This window comes from Poromitra crassiceps, assembly GCF_964638095.1.
Source record: "Poromitra crassiceps genome assembly, chromosome: 17".
Lineage (NCBI taxonomy): Eukaryota > Metazoa > Chordata > Actinopteri > Beryciformes > Melamphaidae > Poromitra > Poromitra crassiceps.
Window position 1 is genome coordinate 30,210,973 of NC_139635.1, and position 14,800 is coordinate 30,225,772.

The window sequence follows — 14,800 nt, forward strand, 5'->3', positions numbered from 1 at the left end:
CAGTGAATGACAGACTAATTTTTGCCAACGTCATATTGTATTATTATTTTTCTTGGAAGTGGAGGCGCCCTTATTTCAGGAGATCTGTACGAGCCACCATACAGTATGTTGATTATTACCAGCTTGGAAAGCAAAAGGCCCATGGAGGTTTCACTAATGTACTCATGCAGCTCTCTCTTCTTGCTGCAGTAGCATTTGCCTGCTTTGTTCATCTTAATATGTTTAATCTGATATTAATGTTCTGTTTATTAGGAAACAAGAACCACATTTTTTTTCTCCCACTTGGACTTTAATTTACAAAACTAGCGAAATACCCATCCCTGTGTCACTGGCCATTTAGTCAGGCCTTGCGCACAGAGTTGGCATGCAGCTTCTCACTCTTTTCATAGTCCACTTCCCTGGATGATTCCAACTCCGCTCAGCTCCTTCACTCAAGGGAGCTCCGTCCGCAGCTAACGAATGGAGCTCTCCATGGTGCTGAACCTGTGTTGAGGCATTTTGGCCACTAATTTAGCCATTGTTGCCCATTTACTAGCGCCTAATTTAAAAAATCCGGCTCCGTTAGGTCGCCTGCAGGGGTGCTCTTTACACTTCCTGAAGGATTCAGCACGATCACACGTACAACGGCATAGCTGTGGCCGAACACACAGTCAGACAGAGACTTTGCATTCTTATTATAAGATTATTATAGGATGTCTGGTGTGGAGAAGCCTTTGATGTATAAGACTTTAAAACCAGATAGTTAAAACCATCTTTACAATATCTAATATGGTTCTGTTTATGGCTCTGTTTTAATAGTGATATAAAAGCACTGAAGCGTGAACATGGCATCACACAATTTTGTATTACAGACCCTTCCTTGACCTACAGCAGGCTTCAGATGACCCTGTATTCTTTGCTCTGAAGTCAGGCTGAAGTGAGCCTTCTTCCAATGATAAATGACCCAGAGGTTTGTGAGATTGGCCCATTCACTTACCCCATTAAGAGATGAGAAGATAAATACCACAATCATCCACGTGTCCCCAGCAGACTGCTCACACCAGTGCTCCATGCTAACAGACACACGCACGCACGCACGCACGCACGCACGCACGCACGCACGCACACACACACACACACACACACACACACACACACACACACACACACACACACACACAGAGTGTTGGGGATAAAAAGTTGGAGGTTTTATTCTATGACCTGTAGATTCATAAGTTTGAAAAATGAAATATCATTAACTCTGTTAGTTGTGTGGGCACGGTTTATTTTTGGAACCATTTCAGGTGAGCAACCACTGCGTAGTGATTTCTTAGTTGTGCACAGTCCCATCATCATCACCCACCACATTCACTTCACATTCACTTCCTACACACACACACACACACACACACACACACACACACACACACACACACACACACACACACACACACACACACAAACGAGTCACGCTCCAAGTCCTGCGGGAGAAAAGACATATCCACAGGGAAAGTAGTTCAAAACATAAAATCTAATACAAAAATAGTATCATTTTTGTATTAGATTTTATGTAGATTTGAACAATTCTACACGAAACGACCAGACTGAACTAGCCTTGCGAGACACCTGGATTCACGCAAGATCACGAGATCACGATCACACGACAAATCCATCTTGCCACGCTCCTGTGGCAGACGAGATGGACAGATGGTTCATCCAGGTATTTTTTGAAAGTGCCCGCCCTTTGAAACGCTTTTCCGAGCAACTCGTTCCCTCGTGGTTATGTGAAAACAAACCATCTGGCAGGTTAGGACCTAAAGCGCAGAACTTTTCAAATGACTTGGCAGAACAATCTATACTCGGGATAAAAGAATGATGTTGGTGTTCTCATCACTTAAGGGGCATGTTGTTGGCCAACAGGCCAATCTCTCACAAACTGTATTCCTTTTAGAGCTAATTAATGATGTCAAGGAGCATTCAAAGAGGCTGATGTACACTCTCCTGACGCGTGCTGCTTGTGGCTCTCTCCTCCTCCAGTTGCCCAGAAGGTTGTGGCCCTGAGGAAAAAGCAGCAGCTCTCCATCGGTCCCTGCAAATCTCTTCCTAACTCTCCCAGCCACTCGTCAGTCCCCGCAGCGTCCATCCCTTCTGTCCACATTAATCAGGTAAGTCCCCGTCCCCGTCCCCTGTCCCTGAGCCTCCAAGACCCCGTCCCCTGTCCCTGACAATCCAAGACCCCGCCCCCTGTCCCTGACCCTCCAAGACTAGTCACTAATCTCTCTACTGCTAATGTATTTACTCACTTTTAATGTATTTCCAAATATTGGCAGAAGAATTGGCCGTGTCTGCGGGTGGGAAGCCGGTGGGGTCCAAGTCCTGGTTGTTGCACTAGCGCCTCCTCTGGTCGATCAGGGCGCCTGTACAGGGGGAGGGTAACTGGTGGGGAATAGAAAGCCAAAGTCACGCCCACTTCCTGCTTCACCATACGAACCAGAACCAGCGTCTGAAAAAATATGAGTGGTGATAAACGACAATATTTTTTGGATCCCAGTTGAATTGTGTCATGAAGCACACATGTGAATTTAAAAGATACCTTTGCAATTCAAGAAAGTCACAGTTTGTCGTAAAACTGAAATGTAAAGTTTCGTTTTGTATGAAGGCGCTCAATCAACTACATCTCTCGCCTCGCACAATATACATAACCCCACCAACAACAACATGGCCTGGTGGGAGAGAAAGTTATGACATCACTTACATGATTGGTTGTGTGTACGTAGTATGTCTGATTTCTAACTTATAGTGCAACAGTTTTATGACAAACTGCGACTTTCTTCACTTGCAAAGTTATCTTTTAAGTTGACAAGCCTCATATGTGTAGGCCTACTTCTTAGCACAATTCAAACGGGATCAAAAAATGATTGTCTCTCGCTGTTCACCCCCACTCATCTTTTCTGACGGTGGTTTGTGTACCGGAAGTGGCATGACTTTGGATCGGCAGAGGGGGGTGGAGCAATGACCAGGACAGCAGGCAGCAGAGGGGGGTGGAGCAATGACCAGGACAGCAGGTGGAATTGGCCAAGTACAATTGGGGAGAAAATGGGAGAAAAATCCTCACTCTCCCACTCCCTCACTGTAAAAATACTCTCTGTAAAAATAAGTTGATGGAAACACGGCTTTCTGGTTGTTTCTGACTGTTTTTAGTATTGTCTCCACCCTTTTATTTTCATCATTGCATTCATTGTTGGTGTATGAATATGAATACCATGTGCCTCAGTATAGAAATTCTGTCAACATCAAATCTCTTCTAAATTGACTTCCTTATTTGGTTTTTCTTTTCCGTTTTCCGATTCTCTGATTTTCATTGTGTCTCTGTCTCTCTCTCTCCCCCTCCCGCCTTCCCTCCCTCCCTCCCTCCCTCCCTCCCTCCCTCTGATGTTGTCGGTTCCTCTTCATCTCTCTCCCTCCCCAGGCGGCCAACGGGGGTGCGTTCAGCGACTACTCCTCCTCCGTTCCCTCCACCCCCAGCATCAGTCAGCGGGAGATGCGCATCGAGACCATCGCCGCCTCCAACACGCCCACGCCCATCCGCAAGCAGTCGAAGCGCCGCTCCAACATTTTCACAGTAAGTATGCGGCAGCTGATGCAAAGCAACACCCACTCACACTACTAGGAGGCATGCTGCCGTGCACACCTTGTCCACCAGAGGGAGACAGGCAGCTCGAAAACTCATCAAAGCCACCTCTCCTGCCTCCGATGCGGGCACAAAAGCGTCTTGGTCACACAGTGCAATGGGCAAAGGAGGAAAAAAAACTATTAGACTCCCCCCCCCCCCCCCCCCTCCACTCCCCCCCCCCCCCCCCCCACTTCCCCAAAAAGACTTTCTCTAAAAGCAAATATCAAAGCTAAGCACTGTGGAAAAAAATTCTGTCTCAGCTCTTTTCATGTCCTCTTTTCTGTTTCCTAATTGGAAGTAATTGGGTTACTCATCTCGCTCATAGAAACTGGGCCGGGTGGGCCCTCTACTCTGTCTAAATCTTTGGCCTCCCTTCCTCCCCACCCCTCTTATTTTTGACTAGATCCTCTCTTTGCAGTGACTTCCCTTTTCGGGAAAGAGAAGGCAGACCCCCCCCCCCCCCCCCCCCCCCCCGCAACCAAAGCCACTTCTCCGGCTCCACTAAACTTAAAGAGGCCTGAGGCAGCCTATGGCCTGTCTACATGCTACTAATAATGCATGTTCACCCTCTCCACCACCCCACCTCCAGATAGCTCTAACTGCCCTCGCAGCCGCTAACCCCCTCCCCACCTACCCACCCCGTGCCCCAGCCCTCTCCCTGTTAGTGCAGTGCCCCCCCCCTCTGGCTCTAATATAGCACCACACCCCCTCCCCTCCTTTAGGTTATATAACCCCAGCAGCGCCCCCTGTCTGCCCGCTCTCTACCCCCCATGCCCCCTGTCCTATTTGACCCTTTGCCTCTAACCAATAGCATATGTGTGCACTAACCACTCTCCTTTCCTCCGCTATCCTCAGCTTGTCTTATACTTGTTGTAGCCTCTGCCCTCTTCTACCCAGCCTCTCACCCATTTTCCCCCTCCTCCTCTCTGCTCCTCTACCAGCCTTCTCTGCTGTTACCCCTTTCCCTATACCAGCCTTCTCTGCTGTTACCCCTTTCCCAGCCCTCTCTCCCTCGTACCGCTGCCCCCCGCCCCCCTATAAAGTGCCCCTATCCCCTCAACCGGTCCTCCCTCCCCTTCCTTCTCCCCTCACCGACTGCCCCTAAAGCCTTGCTTATACCCCCGAGTGGACGCGTGCACGGACAGCTGCCGACGCCACGCACTCGTCATAGTTCTGTTTCTACTAGTTTCTGGAGTCTGCTCGGAGGACGCCTTCCACACGCGCGCAGTAGACCGGCGTCTGACGTACACATTGACAGCTAGAGAGAGAAGCCGTCGCTTACCTGCTAAGCTAAATGCTAAGCTACGTAAATAGGAGATCTGAAAAGTGGGTAAACAACTGTGGGATTAGTGAGAAAGTCACTAAAACAAGGAGAGAGCTATGAGTGCTTGAGCAGAACTAGCGTAGTTTAATGTACAGCGGGTAATTAGTCGCTGTAACGAAGAATATAGCCAAATTAACCGGGTTGAGAGCAGCAAAAAAAACTGCTATCTTCAAATTCAACGTTTATTTTGGTTTTCCAGCACATGAGCAGTTGTGCCCTTGTAGCATAGTGGCGGCACGGACTTGACCACTTGACCTCTGCTGGCAAAATTGACGCCATGTGGACCCTCGCGGACGCGCAAGTTATAATCTTGGCTTAACACCTCTACCTGTTGCCTCAATCTCTCTCTCTCGCTCTCTCTCTCTTTCCTTCCCTCTCTCTCTCTCTCTCTAACTAACTCCTTCTCTAACCTTCCCTCTATCCTCCCCCCTTCTATCTCTCCTGCCGCCTCCACCCTCTCTCCCCCCCAGCTGCTGTGGGAGCCGCAGGCTTGTGGCGTCCGAGCAGTGCAGGCTCTGTGCTAGCTCCCCGTGTTCTCTCCCTCCCCCTCCCCCCCTCCCCCCTGCTTAGGTAGTGACTAACCATGTCCACCAGAGACACGAGCCTCTCCCCGTGCGCGTCATGGACATGCCGAGGCACGCGCACACCTACCCAGTGTGGGTGCCGGAGTGGCAAGCGGAGCGGGAGTTTCAGCTCATGACCTTCTGAAGGAGCGGCGAGTGGGAGGGGCCGGAGGGCGGACGCGGCAGGGGAGGGGGAGGAGTTAAAGCGAGGAGGAGGAAGGCGTGGAGGGCTCACGCGGTGATGTCAGTTTTTTCTCCAGTGACACTTGAAGAGTACGATGGAGAGGAAGACTTGCAATGCAGATTTTTTGTTTCTTTTTTTTTTGGGCCATTTTACGAAACTACAGACAAGACAAAATAGCTCATCAAACCCAAACCCAATAACGGCAAAGCTGTCCCTTCCCTCACTTTGTCCGGTCTTATAAAAATGATTAATTAATTCCTATGTAAAAGTACAAGTTCTCTAAAAGTCCTGCTATTCACTGATAGTTGGCAGGTTGCCATTGGAAAATCCTGTCATATTTTCTAGCCACACTCTTGTAAGTAGTGCATTTTTACGTTGTTTTGGGGGAGTTTCGAGAGGAGTACTCAAAGAAGGAAAATATGCCTTAATGTCATCATTAGACAAACTTTGACAGATTACTTCAAAAGGATCAATATCAGATTCACTTTAATCATTGCATACTAGCTATTTCTTTCTAATATTACAGATGGGGAGAAACTGTAGAAGGAATCATTTACACTGCAGGTGGTGTTTGGATATGAACAGTAATATTTGTCATATTGTTGTTACAATGGCACCGGCACTGGGACTCTTGAAATCTACAACGAAATCCGCCCTAGTGCAGTTTTTTTGTTTGTTATCAGTGTTGGAGAATAAAAATCAAATCACTTTTGATTTCAGATTATTGGCCCAACTTTCTGGCTACAATCACATCAGACATAAGAATAATTTAACACCGAATACAGTTTCTTTGAAAAGCACCTTGAATTAGTAAAGTGATAAAGTAATAGGTGAATCTGTCTTCATAATGAAGTAGTTGGGGTAATTTCTTTAAAAAGTAATTCGATAAAACTCAAAGCTTTACTACGAAAGACGCTTGTGTATCACTCCCGTCTTTTCACCGCCTATCACCCATCAATGTCACCAGTCATAATCATCTCAAGCCAGTTTCTACCATTCCTACCCTTGGCCACTAGGTGTCAGCACACTACACATTATTCTTTCCTAGTGCGTCCATCGTCAAGTACGGTAACTGTCACAATTGGTTTTGTAATCTGTCTGAGGTTTCCTGAGGTCTTCAGGCTGTCTGTCCCTTTTTGTGTTGAAAAGCACACTCTTGACGAATTTAGATGATTTTTTTTAAAATATATAAATCCTTTCGTCCCACCTTTTCATACTCATTAAACCCATGTATTATTGTCTGCCATTTTACATTTCATATTTTATAGTCCCTTGAGTTGTTGCTGGATCTCCACATATGAAACAAAACAAAAGTAAAACAAAAAAAATAACCATCTGAAATGTTTTTCAATATTTGCAGATTTGTGCTTCTGCTTCCAACTTTTCTTCAACAAAAAGGGCTTTCCAACTCTGTCCCAATTAGAAGAGCGTGATGGTTTAAAAACAGAGTCCCCCTGCTTTGCCAATCCCCATAGAAAGGAGATTACTGATTGCGGACTCACAGTTTGTTGCTGCTTTACCCTTAGTGCTTTACTGCATTCAGGGTAATGCATAGAACTTGCACTATACGGAAAACCATAGGACTTTGCGTCTAACAAGTTCGAATCCTTTTTTCCCCCCCCCAAGTCCTTTTTTTCCAAGTTGTCTGCGTGGGCTCAAAGTAGACTGTCAAATACTCCAAAGCGAGACAGACTGTAGGGACTCTTCTGGAAATGCCCCATCCACGCTGCCCCCGCCCCCCCCCCCCAACCTCTGTTCAAACATCCCATACAAACACTGTACAGTCAAGTCACTCTTGGAACTGTTATCCAGCCACCCAAAGGACAAACCCCTTCCTTACATGACATCACACTGCCTTTTGCCATAAATGAGGACTCAAGGACTAGAGGTGCCAAGTACACTTTTTTCTTCTTTCTCTCTCTCTCTCTCTTTTTCATTTTAGATGCATTAATTTGATCAGTTTTTATTTTATATCCTATTTGTTTTCCATTGAAAATGTGGTATATTATGTGATATCTGAGAGGTATTTTAGATGGAGTAATTTTGGATAGTTTTATGAAGGCCTTCATAAAAATCAGAGTAGTGTGTCATGGTTGAGGTATTACACAGAAATTATATTGAGAGTTACTATCAACTGGGTTGCACCGACTTGTATGAATGTAGTTGCGCTTAATTTGTGTTTCCTTTTTGATTTTGGGCTATTTATTTTTCCACATTCCATTGTTTACATTTATTTATTTATTTGATATATTTATTTATTTATTTATTTTCATTTTAGGTTTGGTACAGAGATTATGAACTCTTGCATAATCGGTTTTCTATCATGAACGGATTGACAAAATATAGACTGCTGTATATCTTGTATTGTATTTTATTTACAATGGTACTCTATAAAAAGTATATTACATACATATAAGAAATATATGAAATAATGCCTTTATTGTCCATCCTATATTTTGTGGGAACTGCAATGTTTGGCTCAATCTGTTGAATATTTTGAAGTGGATCTGTGACTTGCTTTGTATGGTGTCTGTATAGAAGCTAAAAAAAATCATCATAAAAAATAATAATAAAATGTTGGAAAAAATATAAACCAGAGTTGGTTTATTTGAACTCTACCTCTCTCCATTGGTGATTGGACATTTCTCATGTTCTGAGTGAGACCATACTCATGTCTGTCCCTGCCTGTACCTCATCTACTTATTTGTGTTGGGGTGGGGTGGACATTTATGATCAAATGATGTCTCCCGTGTACATGTAATGAATTGATTCTTTCCACAGGCACGGAAACAAACTTGAAATATGTTGCTTGTTGCATTGCTGTTGTGACCTTCCTAACCCTAACACTTCAAATGGTTGAACTGCATGTCTGAAGTCTGCTATCATTCTATAATGTCCCAGAAGGTTTTACAGGTCGACGGAGACTGCGTGTACTGAAGTCTCATGTCTAATAACCGTTTTGCCCTCTCTCTCTCCCGCTAACCTGTTACCTTCTATTTACTGTGCTACAAAAGTCCTTCTCGATGCATCTATGCAAAAGGCTGAAGCCTCACTGGGTATAGCAGGTGGACTTCAGGTCGGCCAAAGACCCTATCTGGGTCTGAAACGGAGGGAAGGATCTCCCACTGGGTTTCAGGGCTGAGTCATGACTCAATGTGTGGTCGTCTTTGGTCTCCTCTGTGTTGAGATGGTCTTCTGTGTCTAGTGTGGTCTTGGATTGGTCTATTATTATTATTTTTTTATAATTTTTTATACTTGCACGCACGTCAGTGTTACCGCTGTTTGTTCCGCTGGTCTGCTTGTCTGTTGATTTCAAGCTTCTTTTTTGAGACTTTTATTTTGCAATGTCGAGTCTCTCACAATACGGCAAGCACTCAAACACGAGCACCCACCCACCCTGACCGCCATTTTCACACGTTAAACACGCACGCACGCACGCACATTGCACTCACCACACTCCCCACTCCCACTCTGCGGCTGTATTAACGTCTCCCTTCAGTTACTGACTGACTCTCTTGTTTTCTTGCAGTCACGGAAAGCCAGTGAACAAGCAAAGAGCGTTGAGAGTAAAACAGACAGCATAGGCAGTGGAAGGGCCATACCTATCAAACAGGTGAGCATTTTCATCTCTTAACTACACCACTCATAGTTAGCTGGGTAAGTATAATGCCTTTACTGTTCATCACTGATATTCTCACTATTTATGATTTGCTTAGGCTGTTTTATTCAGGTTGTTGGGCGAAGTCATGCACTCGTGTGACCACTAGATGGCGAGATGACACAACATTACAAATGATTGCATGTGCTGTGCAGGATGGGGAAGGCTGGGAGGTTTGAGAATAGCATCAGAAAGAATAGCAAAGTAATTTCCCGACTTGTATAAATCACACATTTACCAAATATATATATTTATTTATTTGTAATGTATTTATATAATAAGTTTCTGTCATAATTGCTCACTTTTGTATGTGATAATATATTTCCTTGATACTCCATTCACGTATAATCAAGCTTGACAGTCAGAATTGGCCTAAGAATGCAAAATATATTGTTTTCTTTGCCCTTTCGATTAAGAGTATCTGCTTTTTGAGATAATATTAAGTGCTGTACAACATGTTTTGTATTGTCTTGTGCGCATATTTTGACATTCAATGATAGCAACAAATGTGTTGTTTTACCGTTCCAAACGTAGTATCTGAATCAACTCTGAACAGGGTGATCAGAGCAACAAAGCGCTCAATATTTAATTCGAGATAAAATATACCGGTACATTCAGTGTACCAGTGAACACTTAGTATGATCATGTTCCCATTCTACTTTACAATAGTTTTTATTTAATTTTTCACCATCTCAAAGAATTGTTGTCAGAATTCTCTGTTTCTTTCAAGGTAATACAGAGCATTTCTAAAGGTCTAACTGTAACCGACGGACAAGTGATTGACACATTGATGACTATTCACTCGTGATTGTGTGAGGGCTTTCAAAATGGCTCACCATCCTTACCCTCTTCACCTGCAAATCACAGGAGTGCTCAGAGAGATAATGTCCCTTTTGAAAACGTTGAGCCGTCTCTCATTTCCGGCTCTTTGAGGAACACGGCCCCAAGGCTTTGGACAAAGTGAATTAATGGCTGCAGGCTGGACGAGGCTTCCAAGGCCCTTCAATCAATCGAGGGAATTGAGGGAACCGCAATTTAACATCTATCTATCAATCAATCAATCGTCTATGATGTCAGACGCTTATGTAATGGATACAAACGTAACGCGGTGTAAACAATTAAAATAAGATAAGTGAATGGATAGATGAAAGACTCGATGTTAAATTGCGGTTCCGTCAAAGTTATATGTGCTGGATATTTGCGTATACATCAAAAGTGCTACTTGCTATTGATGAGAGGGAGTTTACATTAGGGTTGAATTTGTGCACAGCAACTATAAAAACACCCAGAGAGTAAAATCCACAAGTAAAAAACGCATGCAATTCATTCCTCAAACAAGTGATTTTCATTAGATCTCAGTAAAGCGTTTGGGTTTCTGTGGAGATCAGTAAGATCCTTGCATTAGCTGGCAGCTCTGAAGCTTTCAGGCTCTGCCAGGTGAACAGCCATCAGAAAGAATCCCCCCTCTAAGCAATCTTTACAGTAAACTCTCCCATTCTTAGCCAACAGATTATAGGGTGCTGCCCTCTACAGGTGGGGGGGCGGGGGGGGGGGGGGGGGGGGGGGCGTTTTCCCCGGGTATCATAGCAACTTTTGACAATAAGATAAGACCTCTTTACCCACAAAGGTTTTTGGCTAGAGGTGGGAGGGTATATACGGGGTGATGGAGGGGGTTGTAGTGTGACTAGCTGATCTCCAAGCCAGTCAAATGCACAATCAAGAAGATCAAAGTGTCAATGTGAGCTTAATTACCCCTCCAGCCCCCCCCTGCCCCTCCCCCACCTCACCACCCCATCGGGGCAAATTACACACTGCATGTCCCCCCCTCCCGCTCCCACCCCCTCCCATCTATAAAAAGAGTAACAATGCACTCACTGCTGAGGGAGCTGCCAACAGTGGGCTTTTCTTCTTGCGGTCGGCCCACTCCCCCTCGGCTCCCCGCTCGCTCACAAAGGGCCGGCCTATCACTCAGCCTCAGTGGCAGGATGCAGCTTTGCTTCTAGTGCCGTGACAATAGAAGCCAGAGACTCTATCTCCTCTGTGGAGATATGGCAATTGGCCGGACACAGAGAGCACGTCTGACGATCGGCCCGTTTCCTTATGTCGCGCAGGCGGAGCGCGGCGCTCTCTCTTTGTGTGAGTGTGTGTGTGTGTGTGTGTGTCTGTGATTGAGACAGAGGGCTCTCCTCATATTGCCTTCTGATTCTGTCAAACTATCACGGGCAAAGTATCATAACCAAGAGCACACCGGCTCCATCCAACTCAACCCGTAAAAAAACAATTATGATCAATTATCTCAAATCATTGTATGTAAGCTTCTAATGACTGAAAAGTGACACCGTTTATGGGAAATGTATTGCAGCCGACGTTCAAATAAAACGAGGGAGAAATTAGTGGGCATGTCTAAAGATTTTCACATTATTGTCTCAGTATATTTATTGATCCGCTTCAAAGCACTGCTAAATTGATGAAGCTCCATGCTGATTGCATGTATAGATTTATGTATGCTTCAATAAGGCCACAAGATGAGCAACATATTTGCTTGTAAAACATGCATTATAAAGTCGCCAGAGGCCTTGTAACCGGCCCATTTACTTTGTATGATTAGAAAGCCGTTAAAATGTGTCTGCAGTTCTTTTTATTGACCAAAGTGTGAACAGAATGGACAGACGGCAACAATCGATTGAAGAACATAATTTTATAAAAATGTCTCTTCTGGGAAAATCAGTAAAAGTATCAATATTTGAAAAAAATAATTAACCGTGGCTTTCTGAGATTAAAAACTATTTTGAAATCTCGCTCTATAATTGTATGCCTTGTAACAGTACTTCTATCATAATGCTCAGGAAGTTGTACATCATTTGTTCAATATCTTTAAAATCATTCGTTGAGAAGCTTCAGCAACAAGTAGTTAGAAAATGTGTGTTTAATATATTCTCAAAAGAATATTTGTTTTGTCCATACAACAATGATACAATAGCAAGCAGATATCACATCCATACAGGTTTAGTAGTATACAGCTGTAAAATTCAACACAAAACATAGATTTATTTATTTTTACGCAGTGGTATCGGATCGGCACTCAGTCTCAGCCGATACACAAGTTCAGATATCGGGAAGGAAAAAATGCTATGGGAACATCTCTAAAAGGAGCCCATACTCTTGCTGTCCCAGCATGCGGCCCAGAGTGAGGAGCGGGCTGCCCAGATGAAGCAGGCTTCGGATTAGGATGATTGTCGGCAAACAGCCTGGTGCCCGGGTCACCGAGGGTCAACTCTTCCTGATGTGTTAATCAGGATTAAAGCCCCGCAGGATGGGCCTGGCTAGCAAAACAGTAACCCCCCCCCCGTTAGCACATACACACAAACACACACACACACACACACACACACACACACACACACACACACACTGGCCCTGGCTGCAAAAGCACAAACACCCCCCCCCCCCCCCCCCCCCTGCCTAATCCCCTAATTAAGCGGGGCCCCTCCTCAGTCCTTAACCCCAGAGAGCCTCGTGGCCCTGGCGCTCAGCGTTTGCTCACCTCCAGCAGAGGAACTGCATTGTTTACCGCTGGATTGACTCGGCAGATAAGGAAGCCATCTGAGGCCCTTGAAGGCACCAGCAGATAAAGTGGAATAGAAAGAGAGCTTTGAAGAGGGGAGAGATCACACTCCCTAATCCCAGGATAGAAAGGTCCTCCAGAGTTCGCCCTGTTATGTGTATGAATGCGGGGAGGAGGTCCGGCAAATTTCGATTGTCTCCCTTTCTCAATGGATGCTGTGTCAGAGGAACCTGGCCAACGATGAAGGTTCAAGTGATCAGCATACAAAAACTACTATCTCTTTAGCCTGTGAGCCGTCACATTGTAGCACAAAATGAGGGGTGGGAGGAGGGGCTAGATTTCGGAAGGTTTATTGTATTTTCTGTCACTCATTGTCAGATAGTGTTACCTGTATTGGCAGTTCATGTTTGTACTTGCTCAGTAATTGGCACTTAGAATAACCTTTGTTTGCTTTGTGAAATGTTATCTCGAAGCAAATATTAGATGTCACAAACGTAATCAATCTGTAATAATTACTTATAATAAATAATGCTGTTTTATCGTGTTTAACACTAATAACGGCCTGTATCGTCCACTATGTTGCTTTGAAAGGAGGGAATGCTCACCATGATGCTTTCTGTCTTGCAGGGAATCCTTCTGAAGCGAAGTGGCAAATCCCTCAACAAGGAGTGGAAAAAGAAATACGTCACACTGTGTGATAACGGCGTCCTCACTTACCACCCCAGTTTACATGTGAGTCTCTCCGCTTCTCTCGCCATTCGGCTGGATGTATTTTGTTATACCACTGTTTGTACTCTAGGGGGGCCCGAGGTTTTAAAAATAGGACTTTTTCCACCGCCGAGCGTGCTTCTCTTGGCGCAATTACACTTGCCGCCCACCGCTGTTATCGAACTGGAATGCAGCCGTATACGTTTGTGATGTCCCAGCGACTGGCGTTCCAGAGCATTATCGCTGTGTGTGCAATGGCTCTGTTAGTCAACTCTGTGACTATAGCGCTGGGACGAGGGCACGGGGTGTCCTAGTGGTCATCTGTGCCCCCCCTTCCCTCCCGCGGTGCCCATCCCCGGCGCTGGCTGGCTAATGGAGACGTGGCTGCGCTGCTGCCCCGCGTGCCCGTCCGCCGCGCCCAGACGCCACGCTGGCTTGTATTTATAATGGTTCTCGCCGCACGGCAGCAGAGCCTGACCAACCTCCCACATCCATCTCTGTCAGAGTCCCGCTGGGCCGCTAATACCTCTTAAACACTCGGCTGGCTGGCAGCAGACAGCTCAGGAGAGGAGGCCGGCACCACACACAGACACGCCCTGCTCCGTCTCTCTCCTGTTCCCTCAGTAACATACCTGCCAGCGTTACACTGTGCTTTTCCTCTGAGCCTACCCAAGAATGTGACTGATCTTTCGACAAAAGCTTGCGTTACACTTATCAAAAAAATATATCTTGAGGTCAGAGGTTGGGATGGCGATCATTTGTATTTTTCCGATACCGGTGCTGAAACGATACTTTAAAAAAAACGTACCGGTGCCTAAACGGTGCATGAACCGGGACACCTAATTCTGCGTTGCTATTCGGTACCAGTTGTAAAGGTACCGGTGGCATAGTGGTACCGGGTTTCGGTCCCCAACCCTAGTGAGATGTCAAGGGCCCCTTTTTGAAAATGGTTTTTCCCTCACCAAAATGTAGTCTAACTTTTGAGCGTTGTCAGGGATCGACATCAACCATGGCCTTATGGCCCGGGGCCACAAAAAGTTACTCTTTGGCCACCAAATATCCGATGTAGGTGGCCCCCTGTGGCCACCACACATGTGAGCCTTCACCAACACAACATTATAAGTTACAGTTACAGAAACATTCCGA

At 45.4% G+C, this 14,800-nt stretch overlaps 1 protein-coding gene across 2 annotated transcripts in view; it reads left to right on the forward strand.

Moving 5' to 3' along the window:
* Nucleotides 1-14,800, forward strand: part of agap3 (ArfGAP with GTPase domain, ankyrin repeat and PH domain 3) — a 108,080-nt gene that overhangs the window by 31,550 nt on the left and 61,730 nt on the right. For both annotated transcript variants that reach the window (XM_083653783.1, XM_083653782.1), the window contains exons 7-10: nt 2,017-2,144; nt 3,449-3,601; nt 9,253-9,336; nt 13,574-13,678. In XM_083653783.1, the coding sequence (XP_083509909.1) occupies nt 2,017-2,144; nt 3,449-3,601; nt 9,253-9,336; nt 13,574-13,678 (470 nt within the window). The remainder of the gene's footprint in view (nt 1-2,016; nt 2,145-3,448; nt 3,602-9,252; nt 9,337-13,573; nt 13,679-14,800) is intronic.